The following is an 18,560-nucleotide window of genomic DNA, read 5'->3' on the forward strand; positions in this document are numbered from 1 at the left end:
GCATCCCTGTGGGAAGGGCTGATGGAGAAGAGCCCCACAAATCCCTCCCAGGTGCCAGGAGAGGAACCAGCCTCGACACAAACAAAGCTGAGCGTGAGTCCAGCACTGCTTCCTCAGGGAGAGCTTTTCACAGGAAAACGCTGCTGGATCTGGAAGGCCTCACACTTCTTGTACTTCATGGTCAGCCCATACTGGGGGGTGATGTCCACGTGCTCCCCAGGCCTCAGGCTGAAGTGCAGTTGCTGCAGCAGGGTGGTGAGGAAGAGGAAGATCTCCCAGCGGCCGATGACCTCGCCCAGGCAGCGCCGCTTGCCCAGCCCGAAGGACAGAACCTTCTCACTCTCTGTCCTGCTGACTTCTGTGCCTGTGGGGGTCAGGAAACGCTCGGGCCTGAAGGCTGAGGGCTCCTTCCAAAGTTTCCTGTGACAAAGAGGGGACGTTCCTGAGAGGGTGGTTTGGTCACAGAATCGGCTCCCTGGTTTTTGGGGATGTAACAGCTTGGCCAGTGTCACCCTGTGCCATGAGCAGGGACACCTCCCATCATCCCTCCATCCCTTCCATCATCTCCATCCCACACCTTCCCATCCTATCCATCATCTCCATCTTCTCCATCCCTTCCATCTTCTCCATCCCTCCATCCCTTCCATCATCTCCATCTCTTCCATCATCTCCATCCCACACCTTCCCATCCTATCCATCATCTCCATCCTCTCCATTATCTCCATCTCTCCATGCCTTCCATCCCTCCATCTCTTCTATCCCTTCCATCCCTCCATTCCTTCTGTCATCTCCATCCCTTCCATCCCTCCATCCCTTCCATCCCTTTCCATGCTACCCATCCTCTCCATCCCTTCTGTCATCTCCATCTCTACATCTCTCCATCTCTTCTATCCCTTCCGTCCCTCCATCCCTTCTGTCATCTCCATCCCTCCATTCTTTCCATCATCTCCATCCCTTCTGTCATCTCCATCATCTCCAACCTGGCCTTGGACACTTCCAAGAATCCACAGCTGCTCTGGGCACCCTGTGCCAAGGCCTCACCACCCTCACAGGGAAGAATTCTTCCCAATATCCCATCCAGCCCTGCCCTCTGGTAGTGAGAAGCCATTTCCTGTGTCCTGTCCTTCCATCCCTTGTCCCCAGTCCCTCTCCAGCTCTCCTGGAGGCCTTGGAAGGTGTCCCCAGATCCTGGCTCCAGAGCAGAGGGCTCCAGCCCAGTTTTGACCCCCTGCAAGGGGTCAGTGACCAAAACCTGTCCTTGCAGGGAGGAGATTTGCTGCACTGTCTCACTCCACCACCCAAAACCGCCCTTGGCAAGCTCTGTCCCTGGTCTAAAACACCAACTCTGTCAGACCCCATCAGCTCAGCCTGCTGAAACCTCTGTCCCAGGCTCAGGCTGTGTTTGTCCAGGCAGACACCAGAGATGGATTTAATTCCATCCATTGAATTCCAGCAGCATCAGCACTGGGATCAGCCAGCAGCCCTTCAAACAGACAAGTGGGGACCAGGAGGTTTTTCCCTTTTTGAATCCTCTCAGCAGAACTTCCCAACCTGCTGGGAGGTGCCAGGTGGGATTTTACAGCTGGGAATTTCTGCTTGGATATGTGGAATCCTCTCTGCCCTAAAGGCAGCATTCCATGAAGGAGCAGGAGGGATATCAGAAAGTTTTCAGCCTCTTGGGGTATTTGGGTACAAATATCTCGGCTTTAATCCAAAATACCCCATCTGGGAACCCCCTTGGCTTACTCCCTGCTGGAATGCCTCTGCTGGGAACAGCAGAGGGGCAGGATGAGGCTCTGGTTTCCAGTCCCCTCATCGTTCCCAGAGCTGATTTTAGGCAATCACAACACGAGTTTAACAGAGTCACGTCACCACATTTTCCTCCCTTGAAAAGGGAGCCAGGCAATTCCCATTGAGCACATCCAGAGCTGTCAGCTCGGATCACAGGATCTGCCTGGCAGCACGATTCACCCATGCCTGATGATCCAGCAGCCTGAGCTTCCACATAAATTCCACATAAATAAAGGTAATCCCTGGTGCTGGGGAGCTGCTGAACCAGGAGCCAAGTCAAGCTGGACCAGCATCATGCCCAGCAGATCCAACATCAAACCCACACCATTTTTGGTCCAATCTGCCTTTCCAGGCACTTTTTAGCACGAGGATCAGCGTGACCAGAATGCCAAGAGAAGGCACAGCAGCCTGGATGGGCAGGGGGGGTTTGGAATACTCACTCATCGTGGTTCACTTGCCACTGGTTGATGAACACACAGGTGTCCTTGGGGATGTAGTAGCCATTCAGCACCGTTGCTTTTGTCGTGCTGAAGGTGAAAAGGGAAATTAGAGGAGACCCACAGCTCCTGAGAAGTCAAAGCCCAGCGAGTCCTGCAGGAGTTTCATCTTCAAAGCCACATTTGTGCCCTTAGCTAGGCTTTCCTTGGCTGGGAAACACCCCAGATTCTATCTGGGAGATTTAACACTCTTGCTTTCCTCGAGCAGAAAAATTCCAGTTTCATTTCACAGCTCGTTCCAGACGAGTTGTGATGTGCTTCCTCCCAAGGCAGGAAGAAATATAAACCCAGGCAGCAAAGGTTTGAGGGGTGAAACCACCCTCAAAACCAACAATTCAACCCCAGAAGGTCAACGAGTTGGCATATTTCCCCTTCACAGGGATCAATTCCCTCCCCCCAAAAAAACACTCCAAAAAAGCCTGAAAAAAGGTGTCAGCAGCTCTGTCTGTACCTGTGTGGGATGGTGAAGGGCACGAAGGAGGAATGCCTGAACATCTCCAGGATAAAAGCTTCCGTGTAGGGCAGCTTGCCCCGGTCCGAGAGCCGCGGCCGCCTCTCTCGCCCGATGGTCTGGTCTGGGGGAGATGGATCAGGAAGAGGGTCAGGATCAGGGCTGACCAGAGGGATTTTGGCCCTCTAGGAATGTGGTTCATGGACTCACCGAGCTCTTCCTGGATCTTCCTCTGGACATCAGGGTACAAGGCAACGTACATGAGGCTCCAGGACAGGGCAGTTGCCACAGTGTCAAAGCCTGGGTGGGTGTGGAAAAGGTGTTTAGGTACCACAAGAGGACAGGTGAGTGTTTCAGATTCCGTCTCTCTAGAAGAGTTTGTTTCCCCATCACCTGCCACCAAAAAGCTCTGGTTGCCACTCAGGAGGGTGCCTAACAGCAGCTCCATGTCCCCACCCAGCCCCCAGCTTTGAAAAAAAAAAGCTTGAGTGGTGCCTTCAAAAACATTCCCACCTGCTCCAAAGAGGTCGTTGACGATGTGGATGATCTTGTCGTTGGAGAGCTGGCCATGGGCGTCCTCCTCGGCACTCTTCTCCTGGCAGTGGCTGATCAGCGAGTCCGTGATGTCGCGGATGTGCTCCTGGAACAGAGCCGGAGGCTCAGTGACACCGTGCTCACACAGGGATGGGGACACCAGCCCCAAAAAGCACTGGCTCAGGTAGTGGGGGATAACTGCAGCTCAGAGGGCACTTGCAGGCATCTCCACCCACATCCAAGAGTATCCAAGCCCTTCCTTACCTTATCAAAGCTGCTGTAATGCTCCTGCACGATTTTCTTCACGAAGATGCTGAAGCGCCGGTTGATGTCCTTGAAGAGCTCCATGCTGCGGCTGGGCAGGTACCGCAGCAGGGGGATGAAGTCAGCTGGGTTGCCAGAAGCAGCCACCTCCCCAAATTCGTTGCCCAGGTTCACCAGGCTGAGCAGCTCCTGGTCCTCGTGCTCGTAGCGCTTGCCAAAGCACATGGCACAGATGACATTGGCCACAGACACCACCACGTACTGGCTAAGGTCAAACCTCTTCCCCTCCTCCATCAGCTGCAGGAATTTGGTGACCAGGTACTCGGCCTCCTGCGACACGTGCTCCTCCAGCAAGCAGCTAGAGGACGAGGTGGGGCTGGGGGCGACCGAGAAGCTCTTCAGGGCACTCTGGGCCAGCCTCCTGAGCGCCTTCCACACCTCCCCGGAGTCGGGGCTGAACGACAGGCTCTGCCCGTCGGAGATGTAGTGGAAGCTGTGGAGGTCGGGACGCCCCATGAAGTCCTCTCCTTGCTTGACCAGCGCTTGCCTGATGGTGTCCAGCCCGCTGAGCACCAGCACGGGCCGGGTGCCGATGCGCACCTCCATCACGTCCCCGTAGCGCTGGCTCAGCCGCCTCAGCGCCACGTGCGGGTCCTTGCGCAGCTCCAGCACGTTGCCCAGCACGGGATAGCCCCGCGGGCCCGGCGGCCTCCGCAGCCCTGAGGGCACGGGCTGCTGCTGCTGCTGCTGCAGCCACTGCAGCAGCGCCAACACCAGGCACAGCGCCGCGGCCACCAGCAGCACCTCGGTGGCCGACACCGCCCCGGGGCTCCCCACCAGCCGCATCGCAGCCTTCAGCATCGCGGAGAGGAGCTGCAGGAGCGGAGAGAGGGAGGGTGAGAGCCGGGATCAGCGAGGGGCTGAGCGCTGCGGCTGTTCCTGAGCCTGGGACAGCCCTCAGTCAGTCCGGGGCACGCAGCTGCCCCCGCAGCGCTGCAGACTTGTGAAGGCTCCAAACACACCCGCCCGTCCCTTAACTTGAACTTCAACCCATTAGAGACTCCCCTGTCCCCACAGAAAACCCAATCCCCCACTGGCACAGCCATGGCTCATGCCCAGGGAACAGAGTCTTGTCAAACAAGGCATGGAAAAATGCAGCTCAGCAAACCCCGGGGAAGCAGGAGGAGAGGAACAGCAGTTCCTCCTTGAATGTGGATCCAGGACTATCAGACCCACCAGGAGTCAGAGCCAGGAGGATGGACATGGGGGATGATCCTGGGACAGCCCTTAGCCAGCCCAGGGCACGGAGCTGCCCCCGCAGCCCTGCGGGTTTCCAGCGGCACAAGCTGCAGACCTGTGACGGCTCCAAACACACCCACCCAACCTCGACCCCTCAGGGACATTGTGACAGCCCTTTCCCCGCAGCAGAGCCTTAGACGGGCGTACAGAACCCGCGGAATAAAGCAAAGTTGCGTTAGGAGCTGGGGCTGGTCTCTAGGCTGAGACACCTGGAGCAGAGCTGGACTTCGCTTGTGATCCGCAGTTGCCGCACTAAAAGTTGCTCGCACTAAAAGCAGATTTTTTGCTAGCCAGGAGTGGAAAGAATAGGTCCCCCAACTTTTTCTCTACGTGCCAGGGAAGCAAAAGTGTTCTCTTAACCACAAGACCTTTCTTTTCTCCTCAAAGTTTTTTTGCAGAGCGCTTGGCTAGAGGAGAGCTGATCCTGAGTCACCGAGCCAGCACTCACCAGCAAGTGCAGCCCAGCAGTGCCAGGAATCGTCCCAAAGATCGATGGTGTGAAAAACAACCCTGCCTGCAGCGGGATAGCTGCACCCCTCTCCCACCTCTGTCAGAGAGTCCCTCAAGCTGGACCATCGAGTCCAACTCCCAGCTCCTCACAGGACGAAATCCTCCCGAAAACCCTGAGCAGGGAGGTTGGCTGTCAAATCCCCGCTCCCCTGGGTTTGGCAGGGTGCCGCGGGACACCCGAGGGGGGACATTTCGGGGGAGCTGTGGGGTCTGGTTGCAGCCCCGCCGGGACCCCTTTCCCAACCCTCGGCAGCTCAAGATCCGTGAGGGCAGCGTTATCCCCAAAAACCACCTTCCAACAGGTGGGGGAGGATGCTGCTGGGGTGGAGAAGCGAGGACAGCCCACGGCGGGGTGTCCATCACCCAGGGGTGCTGGAAGCTCCCCCCAGTCCCGTCCGTAGCGGTCCGGGCTCTCCAGTACTCACCTCAGCTCGGAGCGGCGGGAGGGGCCCGATCCCGCGGCAGGTGCCCGCTCCCTGCCGCTCCTGCTTTATATGCACCGGGCCGCGCTCTGATTGGCCCGGCCCCTCCCGTGACGTGTCCCCAACTCCCCAAGAACTCCCCGAACCCCCCCGGACCCCCCCATCCCCGGGGCTCCCCCACGCGTGGGATGCGGGACCCCCGAGCATCCCCGGAGGGGAGGCAGCGAGGCGGGCGGGGGGAGGGTCGGGGAGGGAGTTGGGGTCCCGGTAGATCGTGGCGTGGGGTGCGGGGGTGTCGGTGCCGCCCGTGGGTTGCAGCCCGGGGCGGGCATCGCGTGCGAAGAGGGCGGGATGTTTGGGCAAACCCGCACCGCCCCGGTCACTCCAGTCACGCTACCGGCAGGATCTTAAAGGCGCCGGTCCCGCGCCCCCCTGCTCCCCGGGACCCCTCCGGGGGTCGCCCCCGTTGCCCTGCTCCCCCCAGACCCAGAAGGTTCCAGAAACCCACGCCCGCCCCCTCCGCCGGGGTGCCCGCAGCCCCGGGACATCCGCGGTGTCCGGAGCCCGGGGACAGCGGGAGCGTGGGAAAAGCGCCCCGGGCAGCGCGGTGCGGGCTCGGAACGGGGGATTGGGGGGTTCGGGCCCCGCAGGGCTCCGCGAACACGCGGGGATGAGCGCGGACGGTCCCCGCGGGGTTTAGAGGAGCGCGCAGCCCCGCGGGGCCGTGCCCGTCCCGCCGCCGGTGTGGCCGGCACAGCGCAGCGGGGACCACGGGCTCCGTGCGTGTCCCCCACACCTCGCGCTGCGGGACCGCTCCGCAGCTCCGCAGGGTCCCCGTGGGGACGTGGGCGGCGGGGCAGCCACGGGGGTCACGGCCCGGGCTGCTCCGGCCCGGTTAAAGATTGTCCAGGTTCGCGTGAGAAGCCGCCGTGCCCTCTGTCACCTCTATCCCCTGGGGACAGGGCGACCCGAGGGGCTGGCATGGGGCAGAGGGTGCATCCGGAGGGAGGGGGGCGATGTTCGGTGTCCGAGGGGAGGCTCAGGCAGAGCTGGCAGCCCCCAGCCCCGGTCCCCGCTGGGTGACAGGCCAGGTCCTGCCCTGCAGACAGGACAAGGGGGACCAGCCCGCTCCCAAAATCTGTCCCCTCCGTCCTCAGCCTCGTTCTCAGCCCAGCTGCCACGAGGTGGGAGATAGGCCAGGGGGTCCCGCCCTGCCGGGGGGGTCCCAGAGGTGGCATTAGGGACATCGCGTGCGAAGGGGCTCCGGCCAGACCCGGGAGGGCCGCCCCGGTCACTGGCAGTCACGCTACGGGTGGGTGGGGGGGGAAATGGTTTTTAAAGGACCAGGGCGGTGGCCTCACGTCCAGGAGCCTGGCCCGGGGTCAAGGCGGCGCCGGAGCAGCTCGGGATCAGCTCCCCCCACTGTTGGCTGGAGGCTGGGGAGCTTGTGCGGGGTCCCCAGCCCTGGGGACAATCGTCGGTGCCAACAGGGGTGCCCTCTGCCACAGGATGCTGCAGCGCGACAGCAGTGCCCGTGTCATTTGTGTCCCCTCGATAGGACACGGTCATGCCAGACCTCTCCAGCCACGAGGAGGGGGAGTGCAAAGCGGGGAGATCCCACTCGTGCCACCTGAAATGTCCCCTCAGCGCCAGGTGACACCGAGCGGTGCCCCGCACCGTGCTGGTCACAAATGTCACCAATGTGCCCCACAGCTGGGGACACTCGTCACGGCGACCATAAAGCCCGGCCGGGAATGTCTCTGGCACCGAGGCACCGGGTACAACACCTCCGTGTGTCTGTCCACGTCCCGCACGGACAGGTGGCACACCCCGGAGCCGCGTCCGTGTGCGGTGGGAGCGCTCCGGGGTGCAAACATCCTCCGTGTCCCCTACGGTCCCGTGACACCCTCCGTGTCCCTCACAGCCGCGTGTCCCGCACAGCCCCGGGGTGCAAACACCCTCCGTGTCCCGCACAGCCCCGTGTCCCTCGCGTGCGGCCACCTGCCCATGCCACGCCGTGCCGCGCGTGCCTGCGGGCACTGTCACCGCCCCGCTCCCGCCTGTCCCCGCACGCACAGCCTGGCACGGCCCATCCCGCGGGACGGGGACAGCGACACGCTACAGGGGCAGGGGGCCGGGAGTGACAGTGTTTTGAGGTCGTTTTTGGGGTGTGAGGCTGCCTGGCACGCAAGGCAGCAGCTCTTAACTCTGTTCTCATCAGGAGGCACCCTGCCCTCGCAGGGCTGGGCACAGCGGGGAGGGTGGGAAGGGGTGGAAGAGGGTCCTGGGGAACCTCTCCGGGACTCTCCCCAGCTTCTCCAGAGCTTTAGGATGTGCTGCATGAGGAGTGCGAGGGTTCAACATCAGCACAAGGGCTGAGACGCTGCTGCGGGGGTCCCTCAGCCCCCCCAACCCCAAGCCGACCCCATCCAGTGGGTCTGGGTGGATCCATAAGGGATGGGAGGCGCTGGCAGGGTCCAGCCCTACTCCTGCAGCCTGCCTCCCTAAAAGCATTCCCAAGGGTCTTGCCGGGGCCGGGAGGGCTGTGGCATTCCTGGGAATTATCAGCAGGAATATTAGCAGCAGACGTTTTGTAATTGTTCTTGCCAAACATTAATGAACGGCGTCATTGCTATTAACGAGCCCGATTAGACCAGATGTTGAAAGCCTTTATTAAATATTAGCTAAGCTTTTACCTGGGCCAAATTCCCCCTGGAATTTTCAAAGATTGAAGGAAACTTAGCGGCCAAATCACCAAGCTCTGGTTCTTTCCTGCTCGTCCCACCCAAACTGCCCTGAATTTTGCCCCTCCTGGAGAAGCAGCCCCGCTGGCTCGAGCATTTCCCTGCCGGGTGTCACCCAGCGCTTTGCGCGAATGAGCTGCCCCAGCCTTGCCCCGTGCTGCCCCTTCACCTCTCCTATCTGCCGGGCTCACCTCCTCCCCTCTGCCCCGCCACTCCTCCTCCTCCTCGCTGCCTGTTTGCCCCGGAGAGCCGGGGGAAGCGAGCCAGCCGCCTTCTCACGCAAACCTGGCCAATCGTTAACCTGAGCCTGGCTCTGCCCCTGGCCCGATGATCCCGCCGCCACCGCTCCCGGCACCGCGGACCTGTGGGATGATTCCCCAGGGATGGATGGGCAGGGCTGTGGATGCCTTGTCACAAACGCGTCCCCTCGCTCCCAGCACCTCCAGAGTGGCCGTGGAGGCGACAGCCCTCTCTGGCTGCTGGGCACAGAAAAGTTTTTTGGGGAAATGCTGGCACTGCCATTCCACAGGCGAGCTATGCTGACAGCATGTCCTACATCCTCCCCAAGGCAGGGCTTAGGGACCCCCTCCTTCCTCCCTGTTCCTCTTCTGCCTCCCCACAGCAGGCTCCAGGGTGCAAACCAGGAGGAGAAATCACCATTCATGCCCCAGAGCCTGTTGGAGGGGTGCAAGGCTCTTCCCTGGTTTTTTGGGTGGGCTCCAGCCAGGGTTTGCCTCTTTTGTTAATGGGTAGCTACTCCCAAGGACTTCTGCAGCATAAATACACAGCGGTGCGGTGAGGGAAGAGCTCAGAGAGCTTCCAGGGGGCAGGAGAAGTAGGAGCAGGTAGAGGAGAACGAGGTGACAGGAGAAGGTTGAGGAGACAGAAGAGTCAATCCCTACTGGGAGCCCCGGGTGACAAAACCAGCCCAAGCACCTGCAGGTAGGACACAGCTTGTGTGTTTTGGGATGAGGGGGCTGGACATGGACACAGGACCAGGAAGGTCAGTTTTGTGTAGTCCTGCTCACCCAGTGAGTTCTCACAGAGCAGCCCTGTGACATCTCCACTCCCCAGTGCCCCACTATTAGGGCCAGCAGGTCCACCCTCCTGGCTCTGACTCCTGGTGGGTCTGGTAGTCCTGGATCCACATTCACGGAGGAGCTGCTGTTCCTCTCCTCCTGCTTCCCCGGGGTTGGCTGAGCTGCAGTTTTCCATGCCTTGTTTCACACGACTCTGTTCCCCGGGCATGAGCCATGGCTGTGCCAGTGGGGGATTGGATTTTCTGTGGGGACAGAGATGTGACAAAGTCTCTAATGGGTTGAAGTCCAAGTTAAGGGACGGGCGGGTGTGTTTGGAGCCGTCACAAGTCTGCAGCGCTGCGGGGACAGCTGCGTGCCCCGGACTGACTGAGGGCTGTCCCAGGCTCAGGAACAGCCGCAGCGCTCAGCCCCTCGCTGATCCCGGCTCTCGCCCTCCCTCTCTCCGCTCCTGCAGCTCCTCTCCGCGATGCTGAAGGCTGCGATGCGGCTGGTGGGGAGCCCCGGGGCGGTGTCGGCCACCGAGGTGCTGCTGGTGGCCGCGGCGCTGTGCGTGGTGTTGGTGCTGCTGCAGTGGCTGCAGCAGCAGCCCGTGCCCTCGGGGCTGCGGAGGCCGCCGGGCCCGCGGGGCTATCCCATGCTGGGCAACGTGCTGGAGCTGCGCAAGGACCCGCACGTGGCGCTGAGGCGGCTGAGCCGGCGCTACGGGGACGTGATGGAGGTGCGCATCGGCACCCGGCCCGTGCTGGTGCTCAGCGGGCTGGACACCATCAGGCAAGCGCTGGTCAAGCAAGGAGAGGACTTCATGGGGCGCCCCGACCTCCACAGTTTCCGCTTTGTCACGGACGGGCAGAGCCTGTCGTTCAGTCCCGACACCGGCGAGGTGTGGAGGGCGCGCAGGAGGCTGGCCCAGAGTGCCCTGAAGAGCTTCTCGGCTGCCCCCAGCCCCACTCTGTACTCCAGCTGCCTGCTGGAGGAGCACGTGTCGCAGGAGGCCGAGTACCTGGTCACCAAATTCCTGCGGCTGATGGAGGAGGAGAAGAGGTTTGAGCCCTACCGGTACCTGGTGGTGTCGGTGGCCAACGTCATCTGTGCCATGTGCTTTGGCAAGCGCTACGAGCACGAGGACCAGGAGCTGCTCAGCCTGGTGAATTCAGCAGAGAAGTTCACCCAGGTGGCTGCTGCTGGCAACCCCGCCGACTTCATCCCCCTGCTGCGGTACCTGCCCAGCCCCAGCATGAAATTGTTCGTGGATTTCAACAAGTGCCTCCTCAGCTTCCTGCAGAAGAGGGTCAAGGAGCACTACGAGACCTATGACAAGGTAAGAGCTTGCAGAGCCTCAGCTGCTTTCCTCACCTCTCCATCTGTGGGGTGAGTGTGTCCTGGCAGCCAAGCAGCAATGGTCATCTCTCCCCAGTCCTCCTCCTCACAGAATCATGGAATATCCTGAGTTGGATATGGATCATCCAGTGCAGCTCCTGGCCCTGCATACACCCCCCAACTATCCCATCCTGTGCATCCCTGGAGCGGTGTCCAAACTCTTCCAGAGCTCTGGCAGCCTTGGGGCTGTGCCCATTCCTTGGGGAGCCTGGGCAGTGCCCAGCACCTTCTGGAGGAGGAACCTTTTCCTGATGTCCCACCTGAACCTCCCCAGACTCAGCTTCATGAGCCTCTCAGCATCTCCCCCACTCCCTGAGCCATGTGGCCAGCCTGGTGGTCGAACATCTGCTCTGTGCTCAGGCTCCTCAGCGAGTCCTCTCCTTGTTTTTCTGTAGGGACCCCTAGAACTGAGGGATGATGCTCCCCAGGCTCCCCCAGCACCTGTGGGGCTGCTCATGGGCACCCACCCCTGTGCCAGCCCTGCTCCATGACTTTGTCCCCCCTTCCTTTCAGAACAACATCCGGGACATCACAGACTCCCTCATTGATCAGTGCCTGGACAAAAATCAGGGAACGACCATGGCCGCGCAGATCCCCAAGGAGAAGATCATCAACATTGTGAACGACCTCTTTGGAGCAGGTGTCCTCTCCCACCTTTCCCCAGCTGTGGCTGAGGGATGCTCTCAGATTTTCTCCAGCTCCTCCTGTCTGACCCTTCCTTGTCCAGCACCAGGCAGGCAGTTTGGGTCTGCTCTCCTGCTCACTGGGCCTTCCAGGGATGCCTCTAGAGATCAGTCTGGAAAGGTGAAGGGTTACAGCTCAGTCGAGGGTGGCTTTTCCTGGCCAAGGGAGATGTCTATGAGCTGATTCATCTTTCTCTGGAAATTCCTCCAATTCTGGAGAAGTTGTACAAACCTGACACAAGCCAAGAGCGGGACAGGTTAAGAGATCAGGATATTTTAGCAAAGTTTATTATGGGAGAGCAAAGCCCCGAGCCTTGCTGAGTGTCCAGGTTGTCCCCCAATTCCTGAACCACCCCAGACTGCCCCGTTTGATGGTCAGCCACAGTCCAGGGTGGGTGTTGTGCTGAGCTCACCCCTCCTCTTTGCCCAGGTTTCGACACCATAACCACAGCCCTGTCCTGGAGCCTCATGTACCTTGTGACGTACCCCAACATCCAGAAGAGGATCCAGGAAGAGCTGGGTGAGTCCATGAACCACATTCCTCTGCTCAGCCCTGAGGGTCAGCCCTGATCCTGACCCTCTTCCCCATCTTCCCCTCCCCCAGACCAGACCATCGGGCGGGAGAGGCGGCCGCGGCTGTCGGACCAGGGCACGCTGCCCTACATGGAATCCTTCATCCTGGAGATGTTCAGGCACTCCTCCTTCGTGCCCTTGGCCATCCCACACAGGTACTGGGCTGGCAGAGGTGACAAGGTGACACTCGTGGAGGACACAACTGCCCCCACAGGAGCACCCCTTTGGGTCACACCCTTCAGGACAGTCCCATGGGGATGCAGAACCTTTGGCCTTGCCCAACTCTCCATCCTTTCTGTCCCCAGCACGACCAAGGACACGGTGTTGAACGGCTTCTACATCCCAAAGGATCGCTGTGTGTTCATCAACCAGTGGCAGGTGAACCATGACGAGTGAGTAGCTTGTGAGGCACAAACCCTCCTGTGGTGACAAACAGGTCCCCTCCTATGGTGACAAACCACCAGGGATGTTCTTCCTGACAACTCCCACTTCCCAGTGTTCCCCTGACACCCATGACCAGGAGAAGCCATCCCAACACTTGATGTTCTCCCTTCCAGGAAGCTTTGGAAGGACCCAGAAACCTTCAAGCCCGAGCGTTTCCTCAGCGCTGACGGCACCAAGGTGAACAAAGAGGACGGCGAGAAGGTGCTGCTGTTTGGCCTGGGCAAGAGGAGGTGCATTGGGGAGAACATTGCCAGGGGACAGGTGTTCCTGTTCCTGGCCACGCTGCTCCAGCAGCTGGAGTTCAGTGTCTGTGAGGGCAGCAGGGTGGACATGACCCCTCTGTACGGGCTGACCCTGAGGCACAAGAGGTGTGAGCACTTCCAGGCCAGGCAGCGCTTCCCCATGAAGGGCAGGAGCTGAGCGGTGGAGCAGACATCTCCAGGGTGTCCTTGCAGCACAGCTGGCTCTGGAACAGCTTTGTGGGGTGATGGGATAAACTGGAAACACCAGGACTCTGGTTTTATCTGCTTGATTTGTAGCAGTTGTTGCCTGCTTTGTTTCCTGCTGTTGGATATTCCATTAAATGTTGGCTGTTCTGCCACATGCAGTCTTGGACCATCTCCTTCTGGAATTACTCTCTGATAGAGGCAGGACAACCAACCCATACCATAACCCCACCCATGGGTGCTTGAGAATGACAGAATTACAGAATGGCTCAGCTTGGAAAAGGCTTTAATATCATCAAGCACTAACCCATGTCCCCACGTGCCAGGGATGGTGGCTCCATTACTGACACCTTCATGGTGAAGAAATTTTCCCAATATCCAAACCTCCCCTAGTGCAACTTGAGCCTTCATCCACCTCCTTCACCATGGTCAGTGGTGGCCCTGAAGGACACAAGGAGGACACAGGGAGGGACACAAGGAGGGACACAAGGAGGACACAAGGAGGGACACAAGGAGGACACAAGGAGGGACACAAGGGAGGAAACTTTCAGCCCCAGCTGCTGAGAAAGCTGAGCTGCTGCTGTTCCAGGCTGGAACAAAGGTGTTTTCACATCAGGAAGAGAATGAGACCCAGGAATTGCTCCAGCTCAAACCCAAGAGTTTACATTGGCTGTCAGTCAACCCCAGGCAGCAGAGCCAGATGCCTCCTTGTCCCCAGCTTGCACGCAAAGCCTCCTCTGCCAACCCCACCAGCTGGCAGCAATGACACCGGGACAAGCACAACCCCCAGTGCTCTGCTCCTGCACCCATTCCCAGAATTCTGCTCCAGACCCCAAGCAGGGAGGCTCCTGTGATGTCCAAATGCCAATCACTCATCAGGCATTGCACAAAAGCTTCCCAGAAGAGGTAGAGATGAAAGAGTGGTGGGGAAGAGAAAGGGGAAGATGATTACCCAAGATTTTGGGGAGATCCTGCCTGGCCCAGACCCACCAAACCCAGCCTGGGGGCAAAGGAGGGACTCTGTGTGTCCAGGCCCTGCTTGGTCACCAGTTTGTGGTGACACAGCCTCAAAGCCACCCAAATTCTCTGACCCAGCACAAGCAGCAGTTGGTGGCACAGCAGCTTTGTCTTCCCTGCTCAATGTTATAATCCCAATATTGTAGGAAAAACACTGGAGGGGAAGGCTCCAAACCTGCTGCAGGCTATCAGAAGCCTTGTAAAAAAAAAAAGTGGGAGGATGCTTTAGGACAACCCATGAGGTTCACCAGCCTCACAACAGCTCCACAAGCTACAAAAAGGACACGGGGCAATGCACCAGAGCCCCAAACCCACTTCCCACAAGGGAAATCCCAAAGCCAGCATTCCCCTGCTGCAGGGGAAGGTGGGACCAAGCACTGGAGGTGACTCAGAAGAGAAATGAGGCTGCCAGGGTGCCCTGATGTCTCCGTGGGATGGACTTGGCCCCGTGGGGACACAAGATGCTGTGTGGGACCACCCACCTCGCGTGCTGCATGTCACTCCTGTGCCCAAAGGCTGGCTGGGTGTGCTGATAAGGCTGCAATAAGCAGGAGCAGAGAGAAAGAACAGCAGGAATTTTTTTTCTCACCCACTTTGCAGATGAGAGTTTTATAGCCCCGGGGTAGATAAGCAGCTTAACGTTAACATCAGTGGTGTGGAACTGCCTCTTGCTGGTGGAAGGGCTCCCCAGGATCCATTCATGGAGGGCTGAAGGAGTCACCCCTGTGTCAGGATGGATGGAGCAGGGGAAGGGAAGAGGCTGGAGGGGAGAGGAAGTTATCCTTCCCTTCTCTTCGTGGGGCTGGAGGAAAAGCAGCCACTTCATAACTCCCTGTTGGATCCCAGAACCCTGGGATTTTTGGGATTTCTGTGTTTTCTAACACTGACCCCCTGGAGAACACTGCTTTGGACCTGAAGGCTTCCAAATTTGAGTGATGGAGTTCAAGTCAAGGGTGTGGAGTTAAATAGAAGTGTGTGATTTCACATGGTGAAGGGTTTGAAATTTGAGGTTTTGATAACATAGTAATAGGTATGAGAAAAATGGAGGATTTTGGGTGTTGGGTGTTGTTTCCTTTCTGTGTTCTTCTTCCTTCTTCTTCATGATTTCAGGCAGTAGTTTTTGGTTGGACAGTCAGTGCTGCACTGAGGGTCACAGGAATTTGGTTATTGGATCAAAAGCATAAATAATACAGGTGTTAGTTCTTTATTGGACTGTTCAGCTTTAAAAGACCTTGTAACTAGCTAAATTCACCTCCATTTTGGTTACTTTAACTGGTGGCTGGAAGTGTTGCAGAACTCTCTGTATTTTAAATTAGATTTAATAAACAACCAAGACCAAACACGAAAAAATTCATCCCCTTCGTGTTTTTAATCCTGGCTCTGAGTGAAGACAGAAAAATCTGCAGACAAGCCACTCATTAAGTGCAAATACAACCTTTACAACTCCCTGCCTGCATTTAGCACCTCTCCCTCTCTTGATGCCGATGGAACCATCCCACAGAGCTGCGGGATTCCTTCCCAGGCATTCTGCAAAGGCAGGAGAGACCTTGGTGTGAAATCCCTGCGTGCTCACCGCTCCTTGGACATCCCATCCAACAGTCCAGACCCCAGCTGAGGCTCCAGTTTTCCTGCTGGGGTCCACAAAATCATAGAATGGAATCTCCTGAGCTGGAAGATACCCTAAGGATCATCAGTCCAGCCTCTCACCCTGCCCAGACCCCCCAGCAATCCCACCCTGTTCCTCAGAGCATTGTCCAAGCTCTCCTGGAGCTCTGGCAGCCTTGGGGCCGTGCCCATTCCCTGCTCTGTGCCCCACTCCTCTGGGTGAGGAGCCTTTTCCTGGTACCCAGCCTGATTTTCATCCTCACTGCCATGAAAGCCTCAGAAACTCACAGCAGGCAAGAGGCTCCAGCTCCCCTATCTTTGCCTGCCCCTAATGACCTTCCTCAATTAAGGCCTCCAATCACTCCCCGGGCAGGCTGTGAGCACCACGGTTTCGTTACTGGAATCAGGGCAGCGATAAGCCAGGGAAGCTTTGATCACTCCACAGAAAATTGCTTTTATGGTTGTTTTAAAATGAGTCATGGCAGCAGGGCTCCAGCTGGGCTCCAGCTCCTCTTCCAAATGCTCCCAGCACCCTCGTTCCTGCAGGAAAAGCTCCAGGCACAGATTGTCCCTCTGAGACACCTGCCTGCTGCATCTCCTCGCTGGGAAAGTCAGCCCCAGAACAACCCATTTGTGACTGTCCTGGATGGAAAAAGGGAGTTGCTCCAACACCCAACGCCCCCCCTGATTAAAAGTGAACCCTGCATTTCTAATTCCTGTCCTTTGGCTGTTTGGATCTGTTATCAGGAGTCATCTCCCCATGGGGATTAATGCTTCTGTATTAATGCTTTTGTAAATTCACTTTTGCTGTTTGTCCCCAGCACTGGTGGCAGAAGGAAAACCCCCAACACCATCTCCGTGGGGACAGAGCTGGGCTCTGAACTCCATTGTGGTTTCTACCTTTTTCTGGGTAAAAAAAAATCTCTGCTCAGCCTCCATGAGCAGTTTCTGGGGTGTTGGAGCTGGCGGCTGAGGAAGATGCTGGTTGTCCAATCCATCCACAGCAGAGCTGGATGCAAAGGAGGTGGGGACATTAAACCTGGCACATGGCTCTGCTCCAGCGTGAACCCTTTCTCCTCCTGCCACCCTCCCCTCCCAGCCCTGTTTGGGCTGACTGATCGCCCCGAGCCATCGGAGGTACAAGGTACCTGTGAATCAGAGGGCAGCAAAGATGGCAAGGATGGAGTTTGTCCCCAGGCTGAGAAGGGAACTGCGGAGATGCGGAGATATCTCCTCCCTGCACGCACAGCCCTGCTCAGGAAAAGCTCCAGGAATTCCCTCAAACCTGGCAGAACACCCACCCTGGCAGGATTTTCCATGGGAGCACCAGGGTCCCACAAGCAGTGTGAGCCCAAACCTCTGGGGTGGTGGGTGCTCCTCAAACTCTGCCCAGGCTGTCCCCTGCATGTCCCCAAGGCCACGGTGGCAGCGTAGCAGTGAGAGGAGCGGTCACACAGAGGGACAGGCTCTCATGTCCCCACCCTAACACGATGTCCCAGCGGTCTGCCCCGCTGTCGCACCCCTAAAATCATCTCCCCGAACCCCAACAGGGTGGGTAGAGCAGGGCTGGTGCTGTCAGGGTGGGGGGCACAGGCAGAGGAGGGGGTCCCACCTCCTGAAAAGCCACCTGCTGAGAGCCAGCGTCCCCAGCCTGCTCCCCTCCAACTAAAAAAATTAAATAAAAAATTAAAACCACCCGGGGGACGAGGGCTGCCCGGGAGAGCCCTGGGATGAGGCTGCTCCCCACACCCGAACGGGCTTTGAGGTTGGACTGGTGGGAGAGAAGCAGAACTGGGATGGGGGAGCAGGATCCTCATTGACCGAAGCGCTGCCGTCCCCTCCCGCTGGCATCGGGACGTGACCGCCCTCCGGTGGCAGCGGTGGCACCGAGGAGCGCCGGTCCCACCGCTGGCGGGACGATTTTTGCCGGGAGGAACATTTGGGGAGGGTGGGATGTGTCGGAGATGGACCCCGCTGCAGAGCATCCCGCATCCCCCTGAGCCTGCGGGGACAGAACCGGCCGAACCCGGCTCCCTTGGGGCCTTTTGCAGCTGGAAGGTGAATTCTCCAGGCTGGAATGAGCTGGGAGCTGTTCACGCCGGCTTTCCTCTGTTGTTCCCAGCCACCGCCTGCGAATCCTGCGCTGTCTCGTACATCCCAGGAAGGAATTTCCCTGCCCACCCTTCTCATCCCGCCCGCGCTGCCGGAATCCCTCGGAGCTCCCAGTATTTTTTCCCTCTTTTCTCTATTTTCTCTTTCCCTGCCGACTCCAGCCGGCTGAAGGGCCCCCTCTCCTGGTGCAAGGCGGGGAGATGTCCATCCCTGCCTGGCTGGCCGTGAATCCAATCCTTCCCTTCCCTTCCCTTCCCTTCCCTTCCCTTCCCTTCCCTTCCCTTCCCTTCCCTTCCCTTCCCTTCCCTTCCCTTCCCTTCCCTTCCCTTCCCTTCCCTTCCCTTCCCTTCCCTTCCCTTCCCTTCCCTTCCCTTCCCTTCCCTTCCCTTCCCTTCCCTTCCCTTCCCTTCCCTTCCCTTCCCTTCCCTTCCCTTCCCTTCCCTTCCCTTCCCTTCCCCAATGATCCCCTATTAACTAAATTCATTCTGTATTATGATTAATATCATATCTTTATATGGCATTATATGGTGCTATGGTCTCTGACACGTTTATGGGATGCCATGCTATATATTATTAATTATTTGAGCGATTTTATTGCATTATTGATATTATTATTGATAATAATACTACTGATAATAATATCTTCTAGGACCAGGGAATGGGCTAGGTTGGAAGGGACCTTAAAGATCTATTCTATTCTATTCTATTCTATTCTATTCTATTCTATTCTATTCTATTCTATTCTATTCTA

General features: G+C 58.2%; 2 protein-coding genes across 3 annotated transcripts; one reads left to right on the forward strand and one right to left on the reverse strand.

Moving 5' to 3' along the window:
* Positions 1-113: 113 nt before the first annotated feature.
* On the reverse strand, positions 114-4,401 carry LOC117002005 (cytochrome P450 1A4). The gene is made up of 6 exons (XM_033070777.1): positions 3,538-4,401; positions 3,253-3,379; positions 2,950-3,039; positions 2,740-2,863; positions 2,232-2,318; positions 114-420 (listed from the first exon to the last, which is right to left on the reverse strand). The coding sequence occupies exons 1-6, from the start codon at positions 4,396-4,398 to the stop codon at positions 114-116; spliced, it is 1,596 nt and encodes a 531-aa protein (XP_032926668.1). The 5' UTR covers positions 4,399-4,401.
* Positions 3,282-13,225, forward strand: LOC117002004 (cytochrome P450 1A5-like). 2 transcript variants are annotated; one of them, XM_033070776.1, is made up of 7 exons: positions 3,282-3,289; positions 10,051-10,870; positions 11,443-11,569; positions 12,043-12,132; positions 12,217-12,340; positions 12,491-12,577; positions 12,743-13,049. In XM_033070776.1, the coding sequence occupies exons 1-7, from the start codon at positions 3,282-3,284 to the stop codon at positions 13,047-13,049; spliced, it is 1,563 nt and encodes a 520-aa protein (XP_032926667.1). The 2 variants fall into 2 exon arrangements, with proteins under 2 accessions (XP_032926667.1, XP_032926666.1); XM_033070775.1 differs by lacking the exon at positions 3,282-3,289 and having other exon boundaries at positions 10,014-10,870; positions 12,743-13,225.
* Positions 13,226-18,560: the final 5,335 nt, after the last annotated feature.

The sequence above is a fragment of the Catharus ustulatus genome, chromosome 12 (genome assembly GCF_009819885.2).
Source record: "Catharus ustulatus isolate bCatUst1 chromosome 12, bCatUst1.pri.v2, whole genome shotgun sequence".
Lineage (NCBI taxonomy): Eukaryota > Metazoa > Chordata > Aves > Passeriformes > Turdidae > Catharus > Catharus ustulatus.